General features: G+C 44.6%; 2 protein-coding genes across 2 annotated transcripts; one reads left to right on the forward strand and one right to left on the reverse strand.

The window, feature by feature from the left end:
- Positions 1-334: 334 nt before the first annotated feature.
- LOC132882432 (GTPase IMAP family member 4-like) lies at positions 335-20,624 on the reverse strand. The gene is made up of 3 exons (XM_060915583.1): positions 19,738-20,624; positions 882-1,935; positions 335-748 (listed from the first exon to the last, which is right to left on the reverse strand). The coding sequence occupies exons 2-3, from the start codon at positions 1,912-1,914 to the stop codon at positions 363-365; spliced, it is 1,419 nt and encodes a 472-aa protein (XP_060771566.1). The 5' UTR covers positions 1,915-1,935; positions 19,738-20,624; the 3' UTR covers positions 335-362.
- Positions 17,444-20,624, forward strand: LOC132882448 (protein NYNRIN-like). Its single transcript, XM_060915584.1, has 2 exons — positions 17,444-18,424; positions 19,833-20,624. The coding sequence occupies exons 1-2, from the start codon at positions 17,467-17,469 to the stop codon at positions 19,853-19,855; spliced, it is 981 nt and encodes a 326-aa protein (XP_060771567.1). The 5' UTR covers positions 17,444-17,466; the 3' UTR covers positions 19,856-20,624.
- Positions 20,625-21,171: the final 547 nt, after the last annotated feature.

A 21,171-nucleotide genomic window follows, 5' to 3' on the forward strand; every position in this document is an offset into this window, starting at 1 on the left:
TATGTCCCCTTCTTCTGTGTTTGGGTGTCTTCTCATATTCCATCCTCTTGGTGTTTTGGTGTATCTTTTTCACACCCCCATGCCTATTGGTGTTTTGGGACATGTCATCATCCATTGTGTGAAGTTTGAGTATCTCTTCACCGTCATCTGTGCTGCTCTGTTGGTCTGTCTCTTCATAATCTCTTTTGTCATTTTGGAGTACCTGTTTCTTATCCTCCTTTATGTCATGTTTGAGTTTGTGGTCATCATCAACCTTCTTTCTTTGTTGGAGTATATCTTCTTCCTCATCATGTTCTCGTTCTTTACCTTTCTCAATGGGTTGAGGTAGCTCTTCATCTTCACCTTTCTTCTTCTCTTCATCATTACCTTCTGTGCTGTGTTGTGGGATTTTTTTCATCATCCTCCATTTTGTTGCATTGGGTTCTCTCTTCATCCAAACTCTTAGATCTGTTGTTGTCAATCTCCCACCACAGTGAGTGAAAAGCTCCCTGGATTTCTTTGCTTGGCTCTTGTGGGCATTCAACAAACCCAGAGACTGATGTGTTCATGGTCTGATCATCTGTTTCTTTGGATACTTCAGAGGTATTATATATCAGACATAAATAGCTTACAAACAGGCAAAGAACAATGATAAAGAACCAGTTAATATTATCATTGCACACTGTGAAACAGATCCAAGCTGTCTGGCATGATGGTTTCATGTTTCTCCAGCAGACATAAATCTGAAGAACACAAGTCATCATGACACCTGCAAAACAGAAACAGGAGTATACGTAGGTTATGAATAATTTTATACATATTATTTATACAATAATGCCACTAATAAATATATCTGAATAAAATACATATGACATGATGAATATTTAATAGCGTTTACTCACTGTGTTGATGATTGGAGACATCGCTATGAAAGGAACAAATAATGCTCAAGTCACACGAGTTGTCTGAGGTTTGAGGAGTGTTCCTTTGCACTGTATAATGCTGTAAATGTTTTTTGTTCTTTTCTTCATCTCCAGCAATTCGATTCATGCCTGTGTCCTCCACCTCTGTACAGGTATTCTTTACAGTTGGACCTACATCACTGTTTTCCTTATCACCATCAGTATGCTCAGTAGGATTTGGTGTGTCATTGTCCTGTGGCCTCAGAGATTTAAACATGTAGTCTTCTAACCTGAAGCAGATTTCCCCGTCTGTGTATTTCTCCATCTTGGAGAATCTTTCCACCAACATCCTGTTGTCTCTCAGTGTATCCATCTCATGCACTCTCAACTTGGCCATTTTCTGTTCATTTGTGACCAACTGCAGTGATTGACCACTGTTTTCTTGCACCATCTGCTCAATCTTTTCTAGCAGCTCTCTGACTTGCTTGTGATCATTCAATCTGTAGTTGTTGAGCACATGGTACCTGCCCTCACACTTCTGCACCAAGCTCTGGAAGGGCTGCCCACTACCTTTCAGGTATCCCTCCAATCCTGTGGAATGCAGAAGGTCAGATCTGGTGAATAGAAGCATGGTGTGTTTCCAGATATCATCATTGAAAAGCCTGAGCGCATTGGATAGCCTATGCGCAACCTTCTGGTTCCACTCTTGGTCTTGGGAAATGGGGATAGTCAGAAGCAGAATGTGGAACCCTTGACACATCAACGATACAGAGGTATGTCCTTTCTTCAGCATTTTGAGTGGCACATCTGGGGAACATTCTGAATTCCATCCGGGAGTGTCTACCACAGTCACATATCTACCCTCAATGACCCCAGAGCTCTGCATTACATGCTCTGTATCACTATCAATTTTAAATTCAGCTCGTCCCAGGATGGTGTTTCCAGCCGAGCTCTTTCCGGTCCACTCCTCTCCCAATAAGATGAGCTGAAATTCTGAGACTCCTTTTTCCTTTTTCTTCTTCACCATCATCATGATGGATCAGTACACACACCCCTAAATGAAAAGAGATTTTTACACAAGAGAATTACACAGAAATTTTAACAAAATTTATGGTCAGAATTCTCACAGGTTCATATATGTTTTATAAATAAAAATAATTACATGTTTATAATCCACCACTGAATTTTTTAACTTTTGGTGAATCTATAAATACTATACACTACACAAAAGGGATATATTCATGTATTCAGAGTTGACAATTGTCATAGAACCTCAAAAGTAGCCAAAAATGCACTCACACAAAAGAAGTCACCTTGAACAACTTTTATTGTATAAAACAATTCAAGCACTGAGTGACATCCAGGATACACACTCAAGTCTAAACTTCCACCAGTAAATTTAAACTCTGTCCTGCTACAAGGGACCAACCCTAGAATCGCCCCAAAACAAAATCAGGGCTCCTATTAAAATCATTGTAAAGGGAATTTTCTTTGTTTGAACACAGACTTCTGATTGGCTGCCCAACACAGGCTTCCCATTGGCTAAAGCATAACTTCAGCTGAATTTGAAATAAAACACACCTACTCGTATTTCCCACCATATGATATATTAAGGTTTTGACTACACAATGGCAATTCTGTGTTTAACACACAACATGCTTTTACAATGATAAAAATCAGTGGTGAAGAAATACAAGATGGTTACACACAGGATCCTCGAAACACTTAAACTCATACATTGTTCCTAGGCTTAGCTTAAATGAAGCCTAGACTCAGAAAATTTCCTAAGTCTAATATCATAAATTCAGGCTAAACAATACAACATAATGGCGCCACGGATGGCTGCCTCGGTGTATTGGTGCACGTTGTTTTCTCTTATTTTGTTTGTAAACTCAGTTCACTGCTGCAATACTCAAATCTCTTTCACCAGAGAAGAGCTCATGAACATCAGGGGAACAACTCCAGCGGACTTATTATCAACTTTTCTGGTGTTTTCCGTGGAAATACTGGACATTCTGGTCAAAGGTGCACTCACCTTTGCTCATTCAGTGAGACACCAGAGGAGAGGAAAACGCGCTGGTGCGCTCGTGCCTCTCGGTCAGCACGGAGTTCGCACTCTGCTACCTGCGATATTTCTATCCAATTTGTGCAAAAAACTGGACAAACTCCAGCTGCTACTGGTGGGAAGAAACAGGGACTTTCATTCATCTTCCATTTTATGCTTCACGGACACATGGCTATATGGACTCATTCTGGACTCTGCACTGCAGCTGGCCAGCTCCAACTTTTCAGAGCAGACTGTAACACAGATCTCTCCAGCAAAATAAAGGGTGGTGGAATCTGTTTTTATGTCAACAGCGGCTGGTGCAGTGACGTGTCAGTGATCCTCAAATAGTGTTCTCCTGACCTGGAATAATTTATCATGAATTGTAAATCATTCTATTCCCTGCATGAGTTCGCGTCATTCATTCTGGTTGGTGTTTACATGTCCTCAGTGACTTTAACAAAGGTATCCTCAGCCACGAACTACCAAAATACAACCAGTTTATAAAATGCCCGACCAGAGAGGAGAATATTTTGGATCACTGCTTCACTGCAGTCAATAACGCCTATAACGCCATCCCCTGCACTGCACTGGGCCACTCTGACCATGTCATGGTCCACCTGATTCCTGCATACAGGCAGAAATTAAAGCTGAGGAAACCTGTAGTGAGGGCATCTAAGATGTGGAGCAATGAGGCTGCGGAGAACCTTCAGTGCTTGGACTGTACAAATTGGGATGTGTTCAGGACTGCTACCAATAGTCTGGATGAGTACACAGAGGCTGTGACATCCTACATCAGCTTCTGTAAGGATTGCTGCATTCCATCACGAACCAGGGCGAGTTGCAAGGTAGGGTGCCTTCCCCTACCTTGAAGAAAAAGTTAGGAATTCTGGCCTCAAACCTGGTTTTACTTGGGCAAACCTGACCCACAGATCACAATTCCGACTGAATTTTTAGAATAGAATAGAATGCCTTTATTGTCACTATGCACATGTACAATGAGATTAAAGCATCTCCAATAACAGTGCAAAACAGCGTGTAGTGTGTGAGAGAGAGAGAGAGAGAGAGGGGAAGGGGGGGAAAAGGGGGGGGGGAGTGTGTAAGGGGGGTAAGGTGCACAGTCCTGAGGTGTATGTGTTGTGTTACACATTATGGAGTGAGGTATTGCTCATTGCACATATAAATTATTGCACAGAGAGAGTCACATTATAAATTATTGCACAAGAGATTCACATTATAAAATAAAATATTACACATTTATGAAGTACTGCAAGGTAAGGTAAGGTGCACGGACTTGAGGTGTGTGTGCTGTGTGTAAGGTGTACAGTCCTGAGGTGTATGGGCCATTTTCAAAAAATTGTACCAATTACGGTAAAGAAATGAAAAAAATTGTCACTCTTTCTTTCTATAAATGTACAAAAAGATTGCCTATTGATTAAAATCAAGTCCTACTAATCAGCAAAGCTAGATTCCTATTATTTTTTATAAAAAAATTAATTTTTCTGAAATTGTGGCTTTCTTTACTGTTACCATACCATTTTCAAGGTAACGGTAAAGAATTAATACCCTTTCTTTACCATTCCTGGATATAGAATAAAGCTTTAATAAAGTTAAAAAGGAATAAAGTGTTCTATAAAAATAAAACTATTTATTTTCCAAACACACACTTCAATTAAGATTATTACGGAACACAGGGTGTTTTTATAAAACCAAATTCTTAAACATAGCTCGATTAAAGAGAACAAGATTAACAAATTTTAATATTCTGTTTAATGAGAACTTTGTTGCTTTTTGGTGTTATCATCCGAGGCATGTTTAGATTTTTTTTTCTTTGGAGGCATGATTTAATCTGAAAAATGACAAGAACCAATGAAAACCTTCAAATCTGAAAATTTCTAATAATTATTTATTATGATCTTTTTGTTGTGACTTAATGAATGGAAACTTAACATTGACTTATTATTTTACAATAAAGACATTTTTTCTTTAGAAATGTGGAAATTTTGATAATAGATTATTTGGTGAGAATAAAAAGCCTTTTTGCAGTGTTGGCCTACCTTTCTGAATGGAAATATTTAGGTAAAATAAGCAAAAAAGCTTTTATTATATTTCATCTGGTACACAATGACTTAAAACATTTTAAATTCAATTCTATTTACCTATTTGGCCTGGAAATCTAGAGAAAAACAGACATTTATTCATGATTTTCTCTTTACTGTTACCAAAGTTTCTTTACCGTTACTAGGAATGGTAACGGTAAAGAAAGTATATGGTAACGGTAAAGAGGTGTCTCATTCTCTTACAACACAGCATGACAGTTATGCTTTCAAATAATTGCTCATATTTCATCACTCAAACTTAATCAACAACTACAAATAGTTTCTATTTGATCACTGTTGTCTATAAGATGATACGTGCATCACGGTAAAGAAAGTATATTTGTGTGGCATGAGTAATTAATGAAATGTTTTGCTCACCTTTCAGCCTCCACTGCCTCAAAAAAATTCAAAATGGAGTCCCAACATCCTGGCACTTCAGGATGTCGAACAGCTCCCTCTTTAGCAAGCACTAGGAACTAATTATTTTCAAAAATGTTTTTGGGTAACAGTAAAGAAACTAAAAGTAACACAACAATATTTTTTTTAATTTATAAAAAAAAACATCAGATAATGTACTCAATACTTTTATTTAAACACCTAATTAGTTATTTTTGTGAAAAATAAAATTTACTCCTGAGTAAGTTCAAGAATGTAAGATACATTTATGAATAATTAGTTTTTGCATTGGTAACGGTAAAGAAAAATTATAACATAAATCACTCTTATTTTTCTTATTAAATAAGATAAAAAACTTCAGTATGAAAATTTAGAGAGGTTTTTATTGTCTATGCAGTTATGTGAATCATTTTTCAATTTAACCCCTCTGTTCTGATGAGAAACTGAAAAAAAGTGAAGACTTCTTCTTTACCGTAATAGGTACATTTTTTGAAAATGGCCCATATGTGTTGTGTGTAAGGTGCACAGTCCTGAGGTGAGGTGAATGTGTTGTGTTTCACATTATGGAGTGAGGTATTGCACATTATAAAAGTATTGCACAGAGAGAGTCCCTTATAAAGTACTGCACATTATAAATTATTGCACGAGGAGAGCCACATAGTAAAATAAATAGACTACAAAGTCAGAGCATATCCAAGTTCAGGGCGGTTACGGCTTTTGGAAAGAAGCTGTTTTTGAATCGGTTTGTCTTTGTCCTGATGCACCTGTAGCGCATCCCTGAGGGCAACAGGTCGAACAGATCAAAGCCAGGGTGGGAGCTGTCCTTGATAATGTTTTTAGCTCTGCTAAGGCAGCGGGAGGTGTAAATGTCCATCAGGGAGGGGAGAGAGCAGCCAATGATCTTCTGTGCTGCCTTAACTACCCTCTGGAGCCTCTCCCTGTCTACAGCAGTGCAGCTGCCGTACCATACTGTCATACAGTACGTCAGCAGGCTCTCGATGGATGAGCAGTAGAAGGTCAGCAGCAGGTTGGAGTTTAGGTTGTACTTCCTGAGGACTCTCAGGAAGTGTAGCCGCTGCTGAGCCTTCTTAAATGACTGCTGTGATGTTTACTGACCAGGAAATGTCGACGGAGATGAGGACGCTGAGAAACCGGAAGGTGTGGACCCTCTCTACATACATGTTGTTGATGTAGAGGGGGGCTAGGTCGCTGCTGTGCTTCCTGAAGTCAACAATGAGCTCTTTGGTTTTCTTGGTGTTCAGAGTGAGGTTATTTTCTGAACACCAGGCTGCCAACTACAGGACCTCCTCTCTGTAGGCTGCCTCGTCTCCCTTTGAGATGAGTCTGACCACTGTGGTGTCGTCAGCAAACTTGACGACGAGGTTGTTGTTGTGGGTCGAACTACAGTCGTGGGTGTAGAGGCAGTACAGGAGGGGGCTCAGCACACAGCCCTGTGGAGAGCCGGTGCTCAATGTGCGGGTGGAGGAGAAGTGGGGACCAAGTCTCACAGTCTGGGGCCGGTTAGTAAGAAAGTCCTTTAACCAGGCACATGTGAGAGGGGGGAGGCCGAGAGTGTCCAGTTTTCTAATAAGGATGTCCAGGATTATTGTATTAAAAGCTGAAATGTAATCCACAAAGATTATGCGGACGTAGTTCTGCTGCTGCTCCAGGTGATTTAGCGCAGAGTGGAGAGCTACGGCGATGGCGTCCTCTGTGGATCTGTTTGTGCGATATGCAAACTGGTAGGGGTCGAAGTCTGGGGGGAGGTGGTCCTTGATGTGCTGAAGAACTAGTCTCTCAAAGCACTTCATGATTACCGGGGTGAGGGCCACAGGACGGTAATCATTCAGGCTGGTGATGGGAGACTTCTTCGGCACTGGGATTATTGTTGCAAATTTTAGGCAGGGCAGGATGACTGCCTGAGCCAGGGAGAGGTTAAAGATCCTGGTGAAGGTAGGGGCGAACAGGTGGGCGCACGCTCTGAGCACCTTACCAGGTACACCATCTGGGCCGGCAGCTTTCTTGGGGTTCACTGCCAGGAGCACCCATCTGACATCGTGCTCCTGTACAGTGAAAGGAGTGGTGTAGGAACTGTGTGGTGGTGGGGGCAGGGCAGGAGCAGATGAGTGCTGCAGAGATGTTTCAAAGCGAGCAAAGAAGCGATTTAGCTCCTCTGCTAGCGGTGCACTCCAGTCTCCTGTTGGCACATCACAGTCTCTGAAGTTTGTGATGTCCTGAATGCCCTGCCACACCTCCCGTGTGTTGTTGCTGGACAGGTGGGATTCTATGCGCAGCCTGTGGTCCGCCTTGGCTTTATTTATTCCTCTTTTCAGATCAACTTGAGCAGCTCTGTACAGAGCTCTATCACCTGACCTGAAGGCAGCATCGTGAGCCCTGAGGAGTGAGCGGACCTGGCTGGTCATCCAGGGTTTCTGGTTTGGGAAGACCCGGATGTTTTTATCCACCGTCACATTCCCGATGCAGAACTTGATATAGTCCAGCACCGTTCCTGTGAATGTCTCCAGCTCCTGGTGTACAAATAAGTCCCAATCTGTCTGTTTAAAGCAGTCCTGTAGTTTGGAGAGTGCATTGTCAGGCCAGGTTGTGATAGTCCTTGTGGTGGGCCTGGCTCTGCGTCTGAGGGGGGTGTAGGCTGGGGAGAGCAGGAGGGAAAGATGGTCAGACTGGCCGAGGTGGGGGAGGGGTATGGCTCTGTACGCATGCTTGATGTTGGAGTAAACATGATCCAGAGTGTTCTCCGCTCTAGTAGAACACTTAACATGTTGGTAAAACTTTGGGAGTACAGTCTTCAAGTTGGCCTTATTAAAGTCTCCTGCGATTATGTGAACACCGTCAGGGTGGGCCCGCTGCTGTTTGTTAACGGTGTTCAGCAGGAGAGAGAGCACTGTGTTTACACTGGTGTCAGGTGGAATATACACAGCTGTGACAATCGCCACAGTTAGCTCTCTTGGTAGAAAAAAAAGGCCGGCATCTTACAGACATGTACTCGAGGTCTGGGGAACAGTGTTTATCTATAATTGTTCCGGTGTTACACCAATTTTCATGCACGTAAATACAGAGCCCCCCTCCTCTACTCTTACCGGAGTTCTCATTTCTATCCCAGCGGAGCAGAGTGCGGCCTGCTAGCTGCAAGCTAGCATCGGGTATTTCCGGATGAAGCCAGGTTTCTGTGATAATTAAAACACAGCAGTCCCGAACATAGCGATTTCCAGCGAGTTGTAATTCCAGATCATCCATTTTATGTACCAGGGATCTAGCATTGGAGAGATACAGGCTCGGTAGAGGTGGCTTGTGTGGTTGTTTTCTTAGCCTTAGCATAGCACCGGACCTGCGGCCCCGCTTCTGCTTCCTCTCCCTCCTCCGTCTGCGCCGCCTCCTAGACCCGACAACAATCCCCGGAGAGCCCGGCGGTCTCGCTATGTCATCTGGGATGTTATGCGTGAAGAGAAAGTCGCTCGAAACAGATATCTGGTGTTGGTCACCGATGGCTAAAAGTGTCTGGCGGATGTACTGGATGTTCGCAGAACCGATGGTGCACAAACAAGCAAGAAAGAAATACAAAAACAAAACAAAAAAAAAGAGCACTGAAAAGGAGAGCCGTAAGCCGCTGCAACCATGCGCGCCGCCATCTTGACTTTGCCTTAAAACAAACCGTTTTTCCAGTCACGGAAGAGGAAAGGTCCTGCCCATGGCCACTGGGACCTTCCCCCATTCACAGTGGATTGCACTTAAAGGTGCAATCCCAGTGGCCACAGCTCTATTTGTTTTTCCATTGCTTTAAGCGTTCTTTTAGCTCTGCCATATCTTTGTGCTGTATATGGTTGTGGTCACAACAGTACTCGTGACCGTGGCATGTTCTGATTTTTTAGAATTCCATCCGTGATTCGGAAAGAGGGCGAGGAAACTCTGAGGCTTAGTACAGAGAGGAGACGAGCATGGCTGAACAACATCGGCAGGGCTGATCTAACAGAGGCTAAAACCAAAACAGCTCATGTTTGCAGTGATCATTTTATCTCAGGTGAGATTCAAAAGCTTTCTCAATAATATCATGGAAGACTTATTTCATATTGCTGGAATTTTGCTATAAAATGAGCATTCTCTTGTCGTGGTTCACTTGGTCGTTGTTATAATTTTAACACGTGTATTACCATTTCGCTTCGAGGAGCGCCAGCAAAATTATATGATAGAAACAATCCAGATTGGGCACCAACTGGGCTATGGTCAGACTTGATTCTTCAGCAGCCAGGCGATATCTGGGTACTCGATTGTCGGTAGAAGCATCTTATCTTCAGAAAAGTCTGACTTTTTTTAAATAATACGGGTCAAAACTACACATATCTATCTTCTCTTTGTATTGAATCTGCGCTTGACAGTTCAAATCATGGTAATACTGAGAAAATTCAGCATTGTTTACAGACACACTTTCAGCGGCTGCCGTCCTAGTTGCTTTGTACATCCACCATCATGGCGGATGCTCATGACATAGCACATTTTGATCACGTGGTTGCAAGTCATCTATAGCACTTGATCGAGCACATCGTTTAATAGCACAATAAATTAGAAATGCAATGGCAGAAACCATGAAGCTTAGACAGGGTTGAAAAATGCTACATCTATTGTTAAGAGTTGATGCACATTATTAGGCATGACATTTAAAAAAAAAACAATAAAAGTAAAAATATTTTAAAAAAGTGTAAAGCTGGCCGTACCTAGGCACATGCAAGACTACTGCAATGGAGCTGAGCTGAGCTAAGAGACTAAACAAGAGAATAAAGCGCTTGAGAAATAAAGTGCTCAACATTGGAGGAAAAGCGAGATTGAATAGAAAGAAAAGCTCAAAAAGGAACGAATGATGGCGTGAAATGTAAACGCGAACAATGAACGTTTCCAATAAACACTGCGACTGTGGCACGGACCAGTGTTGTAGGCGAGTCACTAAACCTCGAGTCCAAGTCCAGTCTCGAGTCCCCAGTGTTCAAGTCCAAGTCAAGTCCAAGTAATTAAAAAAAAGAGTCGATTTCAAGTCAAGTCCAACACTCCAACCGCACCATTTGACGGTGTCTGTTTCAGCGCCATTAACGTTAGTTTGTTCCTGAACATGCCGTATGAACAGGTGAATGTGCTTCTCTGTCAGGGAGTGTGAAGTATTCTGTCAGAGATGGTTGAGAGACAGATGTAAGTGCAGAAGGTGTGTTTATTAATACAAGTGAAGACGGTAAACAATCCAGAACGGCAGGCAAAATTGTAAAACAGTGAAACCGGCAATAGGTCGAGCGAGACACAAACAGGCTATCGTAGACTACACAGAATCAAAGACAAGAAACAGGACATCAGGGCTCAGGAAACCAAACAAGGAAATAAGGCTCAGTAACGTGTCAGTAACGCAACTCAATACTTCGCAAAGTAACTGTGTTTTCACAGTTTTTATATCGGCGCACTATTTGCGCCTTAATCCTGTGCAGGTACGAGTCATTTACAGCGAGAGAGTCCGCTTGGCATGTGCACTGTCCAGAGCGTGCCCGAGAGTCTATTTGATGCATGCGTCAAGGCGCACAGGTGTGACACTCTTGCAAAAAATTAGTGCAAAAATTAATGTAGATATAAATATCTTATGCCAAATTATTATGGCATGTTGCAAAAACAAAGAAAAAATCAGAGTCCTCGTCTCCATTTTCCAAGTCCTAATGCAGTTAATGCACGAGTCCAAGTCATCAGTGCTCAAGTCCGAGTCGAGTCACAAGTCCTTAAAATTAGGGCACGAGTCAGACTCAAGTACTACAAGCCTGGCACAGACTTTCCAGAGGCCTCTCTTTTCACCCTGGATGTAAGCCTGAACAGGATTTACTCAAGTCTCTATACGGCCATAAACGTCCAGTTTTATTGGACACATACTGTATTTGATCTCAGATAAACTTGGTCGTAACTGCTGTATTTCCTTCACCGTTTAGATGCATTTTGTTGCTTCATCTGAAACAATGTCATCAGAACCTTTCATAAGTAACAAACAGCTTTATTCTCTGTCCTTAACATGTATAAATACAGCATCTAACAAAAATTATATCCTCACATGGCAGACGGTTGATAGTTTATTGAACTGTGAGGTTGGAAATAACCTTCAGTGTCTGTATTACAGGACAGCAGCTGCCCTCAAGTCTCATTCCGAATGTGATTCAGTTTCCTGTTTACTGCTGCTGTGTATTATATATATATATATATATATATATATATATATATATATATATATATATATATATATATATATATATACAGTGCTCAGTGTAAATGAGTACACCTCCTTTGAAAAGTAACATTTTAAACAATATCTCAGTGAACACGGCGGCACGGTGGTGTAGTGGTTAGCGCTGTCGCCTCACAGCAAGAAGGTCTGGGTTTGAGCCCCATGGCCGGCGAGGGCCTTTCTGTGTGGAGTTTGCATGTTCTCCCCGTGTCCACGTGGGTTTCCTCCGGTTGCTCCGGTTTCCCCCACAGTCCAAAGACATGCAGGTTAGGTTAACTGGTGGCTCTAAATTGACCGTAGGTGTGAATGTGAGTGTGAATGGTTGTCTGTGTCTATGTGTCAGCCCTGTGATGACCTGGCGACTTGTCCAGGGTGAACCCTGCCTTTCGCCCGTAGTCAGCTGGGATAGGCTCCAGCTTGCCTGCGACCCTGTAGAACAGGATAAAGCGGCTAGAGATAATGAGATGAGATGAGATCTCGAACACAATTTCCAAAATGTTGACAAGACAAAGTTTAATATAACATCTGTTTAACTTATAACGTGAAAGTAAGGTTAATAATATAACTTAGATTACATATTTTTTCAGTTTTACTCAAATTAGGGTGGTGCAAAAATGAGTACACCCCACAACAAAAACTACTACATCTAGTACTTTGTATGGCCTCCATGATTTTAATGAACAAGCATGGAATGAACAAGTTGGCGACATTTTGCAACATCAATCTTTTCCCATTCTTCAACAATGACCTCTTTTACTGACTGGATGGAGAGTGATGCTCAACTTGTCTCTTCAGAATTCCCCGTAGGTGTTCGATTGGGTTCAGATCAGGAGACATACTTGGCCACTGAATCACTTTCACCCTGTTCTTCTTCAGAAATCCAACAGTGGCCTTAGATGTGTGTTTAGTTATGTTGGAAAAGTGCACGACGACCAAGGGCACAGAGTGATGGTAGCATCTTCTCTTTCAGTATAGAGCAATACGTCTGTGAATTCATGATGCCATCAATGAAATGCAGCTCCCCGACACCAGCAGCACTCATGCAGCCCCACATAAGGATGCTGCCACCACCATGTTTCACTGTAGGCACCATGCATTTTTCTTTGTATTCCTCACCTTTGCGACGCCATACAGTTTTGAAGTCATCAGTTCCAAAAACATTTATCTTGGTCTCATCACTCCAGAGTATAGAGTCCCAGTAGTCTTCATCTTTGTCAGCATGGGCCCTGGCACACTCTAGGCAGGCTTTTTTGTGCCTGGGCTTTAGGAGAGGCTTCTTTCGTGGACAGCATCCATGCATGCCATTCCTCTGCAGTGTACGCTGTATTGTGTCACGGGAAATAGTCACCCCAGTTTGGCTTTCTACTTCTTTAGATAACTGCAGTGAACTTGCATGCCGATTTTCTTCAACCCTTCTCATCAGAAGACGCTCCTGCCGAGGTGTTAACTTCCGTGGATGACCTGGACGTCTCTGTGAGATGGTTGCAGTTCCATCTTTCTTAAATTTTTGTACCACTTTTGCTACAGTATTATGACTGATAAGTAAAGCTTTGCTGATCTTCTTGTAGCCTTCACCTTTGTGGTGGAAAGAAATTATTTTCTTTGGGGAATTCTGAAGAGACAAGTTGAGCATCACTCTCCATCCAGCATCCAGTCACTAAAAGAGGTCATTGTTGAAGAATGGAAAAAGATTGATGTTGCAAAATGTCACCAACTTGTTCATTCCAAGCCTAGAAGACTTGGTGCTGTCATTAAAAATCATGGAGGCCATACAAAGTACTAGATGTAGTAGTTTTTGTTGTGGGGTGTACTCATTTTTGCACCACCCTAATTTGAGTAAAACTGAAAAATGTGTAATCTAAGTTATATTATTAACCTTACTTTCCCATTATATATAATGATTATGCCCCCCTTGAATGTCTCTACCAGTGTATCGATCAAATCAACAACTGAATGTCGCAAAATTTTCTTCAGCTGAACACAGATAAAACAGAAGTAATTCTATTTGGAAAAAAGATGAAAGACTCAGGATTACCACTATTCTTGACACAAAAGGGATTAAAACTAAAGAAATGGTTAAAAATCTTGGTGTTTTCATTGACAGCGAGCTAAACTTTGACAGTCACATGAAAGCAATCACTAAAATGGCATTTTATCACCTAAAAACATTTCCAAACTAAGAGGACTTATGTCAAAAAATGATCTGGAAAAACTGATACATGCCTTCATCTCTAGTAGGGTTGATTACTGCAATGGCTGTAAGATTGTGTGTGTTCTCGTGCATAGCTGTCCTGAGCTTTATGACCCTTTCACACCCTGGTAAACGTGCATAATCGCGAGAACATACTCTTTTATTTTCTCTGTACCTTCTAGTTTCGCTGAAACCACATTCCTGGTTCCTCCTGTTCTAGGGGGTGTATGGTCTGCTCTTTCATGTATAATAAAAACGACTCCTTATCTGGCGAGTTGACCTTGTGCCCCCGAGCCCCTTACTTATCTTGTCACGCAAGCTTCTGATGTATATAAACCCTGCTCTCTCTGTGTATCACTGAGCAGTGCCTGAATAAACCAGATTGATTTAACTCGTGTGGTTTGTTTCAACCCTGCTCCAGAGCGCTCTTACGTCAACGCATCTGAACTGAGACAGACACAGGTTCTAACAATTTGGTGACCCCGACGTGATACTCTCAATCAGGTAAGACATGTTTGATTGACTACCTGGTTGGCAGTAGTTTCGTAGTGTCCTACGGAGGACAGTTTTCCCTGGTTCGAGTCCAGGAAGAGCGCGCTATACAAATTTGTACTATATTTGTTGTCTGTTCCTCTTCAGATCCGTTTGTTGTCATTGTACGATGGGAAGCTCGTTCCCTAAGCCTGCGCCAGGGGAAACCCCGGCCGAATGGATGACTAGGTGCGGTTTTGCTTATTATGTTTCTCCCTGGCTCGATAATTTGGCAGGTTGGACCGAGGCCAACCCTCAAATTCCTTCATATCCTCGCCGAGGTACTTTCGATCCTGGTTATCTTGCATCAGCCTATCGCATGATTTATGAGGGATTAGGGGACCCCGGATGGGATCGCCCGTATATGCGGGAAGGATATGCCAAATGGTATGATATGAAGAAGATTTGGGATAATTTTAAACAGGCTTATACTCCCCGTTCAGTCCTGAAATCCATCCCGAAGCCTCGGGCTGCACCCGTCACCAAGGAAACGGAGGAGGCGGCGCTAGGAAAATCCAAATCTCATTCTGCTCCTCCAGCCTCGTTAGATAGTAAACCTCCACCTTATAGTAAGGCCGGAAAAATTACTGGTAAATCGCCGTCAGCTGCAAAAACGATTCCTAAAATTTATCCGTCCCTGGCTGCTGTGTCTGCGTGCCCCCCCCCCCACGGTTGACAGAGGGCAGCGTCCCGGAGGGATAAAGGGTGCGCCTGCATCAGCCAAGAACGGCAAAGACGAAGAAAGTAGTGACGATACCGATGATGACACTGATGATGACGATTGGGATAATCCCGACGATGTGGGTCCAGACGCCGGCTCGCGTCCTTATCCGCCACAAAACGCTGCTTGTGTATGGGTCGCAAAGCGCAGTGGTATTGATATAACTCCTCCGTCCCCGTCGGCTCTTAAGGACATCATCTCGCTTCTTCCGTCACCCGATAAGCCCTTGCTTTTTGTTGATCAGTTAATTAATGTTTCTCGTAATTGTCAGCTTACGGGAGCTGATTACCGGTTTATTCTGCAAAATAAATTAGGAGGCGCATATGATGAGACAGCCCTGTTAGAAAACGTTCAGGTTCTCGCCCCCGTCAATGATCAAGCTGAAAATATTAAGGAAGAGTATGAAGGGGATGACGGTCGCCCGCGTCGGCGCACCGTGACTACCTTCTTTTGGAAGGACACGCTGAACGCACTGCAGCAGCTTCGCGAGCAGTTGACGCGATACCTGCTCGCCTTAAAACAAGCAAATAGAGACCTGTCACAGGTCACTAACTGCAAACAGGAGCGTTCTGAGCTGACGTCGGCTTTCTGGAAGCGCTTTGGGGAAGTTTGGCAACATTTGGGAGGTCTTGAACTTGATTTGGCAAACCCGAACCCAATGTTCTTGTCCACCTTTCTGTCTAATTGTCGCCCCGAAATACAGAGCGTATTAAAACATCACTGGAGTGACCGGAATAATCTGGTCCTCCGTCAGGCCGGGGAGCGGGTGCGCACGTTGGAGAGCGATGGTCTTTTAGACTGTAAAACGAATAAAGCATGTTTATCCGTCGTGCCGGGCGGACGAGCGGAGGGACGACAGGAGAGGGGTCGCCGAACGGGACCGCGCGGCGGGGGAGGGAGGAGAAATGGAAAGTGCCACTATTGTGGAAAAGAGGGGCACTGGATAAGAGAATGTCATGCGAAACAGCGAGATGAGCAGGAACGCGAGAAACCCGTCATGCGCGCCGGTTCAAGCCCCACAGGGCAGAGAGATCCTGCCCGCCCATAGGGCTGCCCTCAGAGCGATGAAACCCCGACCGTTGCTATGTTAAATCTTTTATTCAGCTCCCCTCTTAACGAAGATCTTCCCACTATTGTTTTATGCCTGGCAGGGACTGAATATCCTTTTTTACTCGACACCGGGGCTACCATGTCCTCAGTGGGGAGGGAATATGCGGGTCCTTTATCTACACGGTCTGTAAGCTCTGTGGGAATAGAAGGGGTTCCTTTCCATTCCAGTTGCACGCCCCCCCTTTCTGTTACTTGTGCCCTTGATCCTTTACTGAAGTTTTCTCACTCCTTTGTTTGCATGCCTGATTGCCCTTTTAATCTTTTAGGTCGCGACCTCATGAGTCTTCTCGGACTCTCGATCTCCTTTAGTGGCTCACACATGGTTGTTGACATACCAGACGAAACCTCGTCGGCTGCTCTTGCCCTCACCTCTCTTTCTCTCCCCCATAACCTTCTCAATGCTGCTTGTGCCGTTACCTGCCTCACACCCTCTCTTTCTGATCTCCCAGCTTCTCTTTGGGCGGAACATAAGGACGAGGTGGGCTTTGTTAACTGTACCCCTTACGAGGCGGTCATTAAACACTCTTCGCCAGTATATGTAAAACAGTACCCCCTTTCCCCAGCTAAACTGTCTGGCATTGATGATGTTCTGTGTTCTCTCCTAGAGCAAGGTGTGGTTGTTCCCTGTGTCAGCCCTTATAACACCCCAGTGAATCCGGTGCAGAAGCCCAACGGCACGTGGCGTTTCACCCAGGATTTGCGTAAGATTAATGAGTTAATTATCCCAGTCGCCCCATTAGTTCCAGACGTTCCCTCTCTTATGGCCTCGATTCCGTGTGAACATGCGTTTTTCTCTGTGATTGACCTCTGTTCTGCCTTTTTCAGCGTCCCTGTGGGCCACGACACGCAGCCCCTGTTCGCTTTTACGCACAGGGGAAAGCAGTACACATGGACCAGGTTACCCCAAGGATATGTCGATTCCCCCGCGGTTTTTACAGCCGTAGTGAGGGACGCCTTGGCCGGTTTGTGCCTCCCCTCGGGCTCCTCCGTGCTCCAATACGCGGATGATCTTCTGGTAACGGCGGAGGACGAGGACCTTTGCGCTAAAGCCACACTCGCTCTCCTCTCTCTTCTGGCGCAAGAAGGTTTCAAGGTCTCACGAACTAAGCTTCAGTTCTGCCTCCCCACTGTTCGATATCTGGGTCACGATCTCTCCCAGGGCTCCCGCAGGCTCAGCCCCGAGCGTGTGCAGGTCATCCTAGACACTCAGGTGCCTGCCACCAAACACGCCCTCATGGCTTTTCTGGGACTTATCAATTACTGCCGCCAGTGGATTCCTGACTGTTCCACCTATGACAAGTGTCTGCGCTCTGCAATTCTGCACTCGGACCCTTTGACTCAGCCCCTGGTGTGGTCTGATGAGATGCTGACGGCCTTCAGGGCCTTGAAACAGGCTTTATGCTCGGCCCCTGCTCTCGGACTTCCGAATTACCGTTTGCCGTTTCATTTATATGTGTGCAACCAGCAGGGAACTGCGTCTGGGGTTTTGGCGCAGGAGCACGGGGGGGGTATGCGGCCTTGTGCGTTCCTCTCTAAAACTCTTGATTCTGTGGCACAGGGCCTCCCTGCTTGCCTCAGGGCGGTGGCTGCATGTGCTGTCATGGTCACGGACGCTGAACGGCTGGTTTTGTCTCACCCGCTCGTTCTCCACACCTCACATGATGTAGTGCACGTTTTAAAGAACCTCAGTACCCAGCATTTATCTGCGCAGCGTCGCTCTGGATACGAGTCTATTCTTTTGGCCACCGAAAACCTTACTGTTAAGCCCTCCTCCTCCTTTGATTCTCTCGCGCACGCGCTTCAGCGCCTCCTCAATTCACAGGATGATTTTCTTCCTTCTGAAACACACGACTGCATTTCTAGCATTCTTTTCGAGACAAGTATCCGCCCCGACTTACGCTCCACCCCGTTACTTTCAGGTGATTCGCTGTTTGTGGACGGCTCGTGCTCACGCCCCTCTGACGGCGTTTTCGTGTGTGGTTATTCTGTGTGCCGCCTTCCTGATGAAACTGTTGAAGCTTTTTCTCTTCCTTTCTCCTCGGCTCAGGCTGCCGAACTATACGCTCTAACCCGTGCATGTGTTATTGCCCAGGACACAGACGTCACTATCTACACTGATTCACGTTACGCTTTCGGCGTTGCTCACGACTTTGGTCGGATTTGGGCTTCGCGTGGGTTCACCACTGCAGACGGTAAGCCCATTTCTCATTCTTCGCTTGTTACTGATTTAATCACCGCCTGTCTTCTCCCGCGCTCTTTAGCCATTGTTAAGACTCGTGCTCATTGTATTGGGGACTCTTTTGAGATCAGGGGAAACTCTCTCGCCGATCGCATTGCCAAAGCCGCGGCTGCCTCCGGTGTTTTTCCGCCTTCGCTTACTCTCTCCCTGGTCTCATCCAGTCGCATGATTAGTGCCGTTCTTCCGGACATTGACTTGATCTCCCTCCAGGCCTCCGCTTCGGCCTCAGACAACCATTTCTGGGACTCATGCGGCGCGCAGCCGTCTGACGGCGTTCGGATCGATGCTCAGGGCCGCCTTTGTTTACCTAGACATTGCACTCCATTTCTCGTCCGCGAGTTTCATGGTCCCACTCACCGCGGACGAAGGGGGGTAGTGGAGGATTTATCCAAAATATTTTGCATCGACAAAATACACACCGATGTACATCACATTCTAGACAGATGTTTAACGTGCGCCCAGAATAATCCATCTAAACCAGGCGCGGTACATCAGCACCTTCCCATACCTGACACGCCGTTCCAGGAATGGCAGATTGACTTTACTCACATGCCAAAACAGGGCCCCTTTAAGTATCTCTTGGTCATGGTCGACAAATTTTCACGATGGGTGGAGGCTTTCCCTTGCGGGAAAGAAGACGCTCGCACGGCGGTAAACAAATTGACGCAAGAAATCATTCCGCGTTATGGTCTCCCGGTAGGGATAGACTCTGACAAAGGTACGCCGTTCACCTCTAAGGTGACCCAAGAACTATGTAAGGACCTAAAAATCCTTTGGCGATTCCACATCCCGTACCATCCACAATCCTCCGGCATTGTGGAGCGCGCAAACAGAACAATCAAGGGTAAGCTGCGTAAAGCCATGCAAGAAGCTGGTACTAAAAATTGGGTACAAATTTTACCCTTAGTCCTCGCTGACATGCGAATGACCGCTCAAGTGGCCCTCGACAACCTGTCTCCGTATGAGCTCGTGATGGGCCGGCCTTTTCCTACACCCTGGCGCAGAGGTATGCAGGCTATAGGAACGAGTGATCTTGATGTACATCTCAGTGAGTACGCCGTGGGTCTCATGCGGGTGTTGGATGAGTACTGGACGAGACTAAATTCCAAAAAGCCTCCCATTCCTGAGGCACCCACTCACCCCTTTGAGGTAGGGGATAAAGTGTTGGTAAAGAAATTTGCGAAATTAGGCGCTCCTTTGGAGGAACCGCCCTACAGTGAACCCACGGATGTGCTCGCTGTAACTCGAACAGCTGTACTAACTGACCTTTTTCCACAGTGGATTCATGCCAGTCGAATAAAGAAGGCTCCAATGTAATAGAAATCTATATTGTTGATGCTTAACAGGTTTTTGTGTTTCAGAAAGTTGCTGTGACAATAGCTGACGGCCTTTTCAGGGATCCTCTCCCCAGCATCTGGAGTGATCCGGTTTCGGCTGATCTACAAAGAGGGGATGGTCGGTGCGTCCCGCAGACTTCTGAACTGAGGAATCTGGAAGACACGTGAGCCTGGGCTACCTCCAACTATCTACATCCTGTGGACACAGAAAGAACAAAGTCAGTGACCAGTATGACTTTCCTTCTGGTATTGGTCTTAGCGCTTGGAGCAGGGAATCCCGCTCAAGCCAGCCACGAGGACAACGTTTTTTGGCGATTTGCCAATTGGACTGCTAAACAACATACTAATCAGTCTTGTTATGTCTGTCAATACGTTAGAGTCTAAACTGTAGTTATACTCTGTAAACAAAGTATAAAAGAGGGGATTGTAAGATTGTGTGTGTTCTCGTGCATAGCTGTCCTGAGCTTTATGACCCTTTCACACCCTGGTAAACGTGCATAATCGCGAGAACATACTCTTTTATTTTCTCTGTACCTTCTAGTTTCGCTGAAACCACATTCCTGGTTCCTCCTGTTCTAGGGGGTGTATGGTCTGCTCTTTCATGTATAATAAAAACGACTCCTTATCTGGCGAGTTGACCTTGTGCCCCCGAGCCCCTTACTTATCTTGTCACGCAAGCTTCTGATGTATATAAACCCTGCTCTCTCTGTGTATCACTGAGCAGTGCCTGAATAAACCAGATTGATTTAACTCGTGTGGTTTGTTTCAACCCTGCTCCAGAGCGCTCTTACGTCAACGCATCTGAACTGAGACAGACACAGGTTCTAACAATGGCCTTTTCACAGGCCTGCCAAAAAAGACCATCAAACGACTTCAGCTGGTTCAAAATGCAGCGGCTATGGTTCTCACACGAACAAAAAGAACAGAGCACATTACTCCAATTCTAAGATCCCTTCACTGGCTTCCAGTAAGCTACAGAATTGACTTTAAAGCATTGCTGCTGGTGTACAAATCTCTAAATGGTACAGGCCCCAGTTACCTCTCTGATATGTTGCAGCGGCCTAACCCAATCAGATCTACCAGATCAAAACAGAAAAATTTACTATTAAAACCAGTTGTTAAAACAAAGTATGGTGAAGCAGCTTTTAGCTACTATGTAGTGCAGCTATGGAACCAACTGCCAGAGGACATTAAAAATGCTCCTGCTGTTGGCAGCTTCAAATCTAGGTTAAAGACCAAGCTGTTTTCAGATGCTTTCTGTTAAATAATTAATATTGTCTTCTTTACATGTTTTATAATCTTTACTTTTACAGTCCCTGCATGTTTCAAATTTTACTTAACTTTTATTCTATTTTATTCTGCT

The sequence above is a fragment of the Neoarius graeffei genome, chromosome 1, assembly GCF_027579695.1.
Source record: "Neoarius graeffei isolate fNeoGra1 chromosome 1, fNeoGra1.pri, whole genome shotgun sequence".
Classification (NCBI taxonomy): domain Eukaryota; kingdom Metazoa; phylum Chordata; class Actinopteri; order Siluriformes; family Ariidae; genus Neoarius; species Neoarius graeffei.

Bases quoted from the DNA above. Each gene is read 5' to 3' on its own strand.
- LOC132882432 (XM_060915583.1), bottom strand. From the start codon at position 1,914: ATGATGATGGTGAAGAAGAAAAAGGAAAAAGGAGTCTCAGAATTTCAG. The intron at 749-881 runs GTGAGTAAACGC...TCTGTTTTGCAG, and splicing joins TGTCTCCAATCATCAACACA to GTGTCATGATGACTTGTGTT.
- LOC132882448 (XM_060915584.1), top strand. From the start codon at position 17,467: ATGGCTTTTCTGGGACTTATCAATTACTGCCGCCAGTGGATTCCTGAC. The intron at 18,425-19,832 runs GTAAGCCCATTT...TTTGTGTTTCAG, and splicing joins TGGGTTCACCACTGCAGACG to AAAGTTGCTGTGACAATAGC.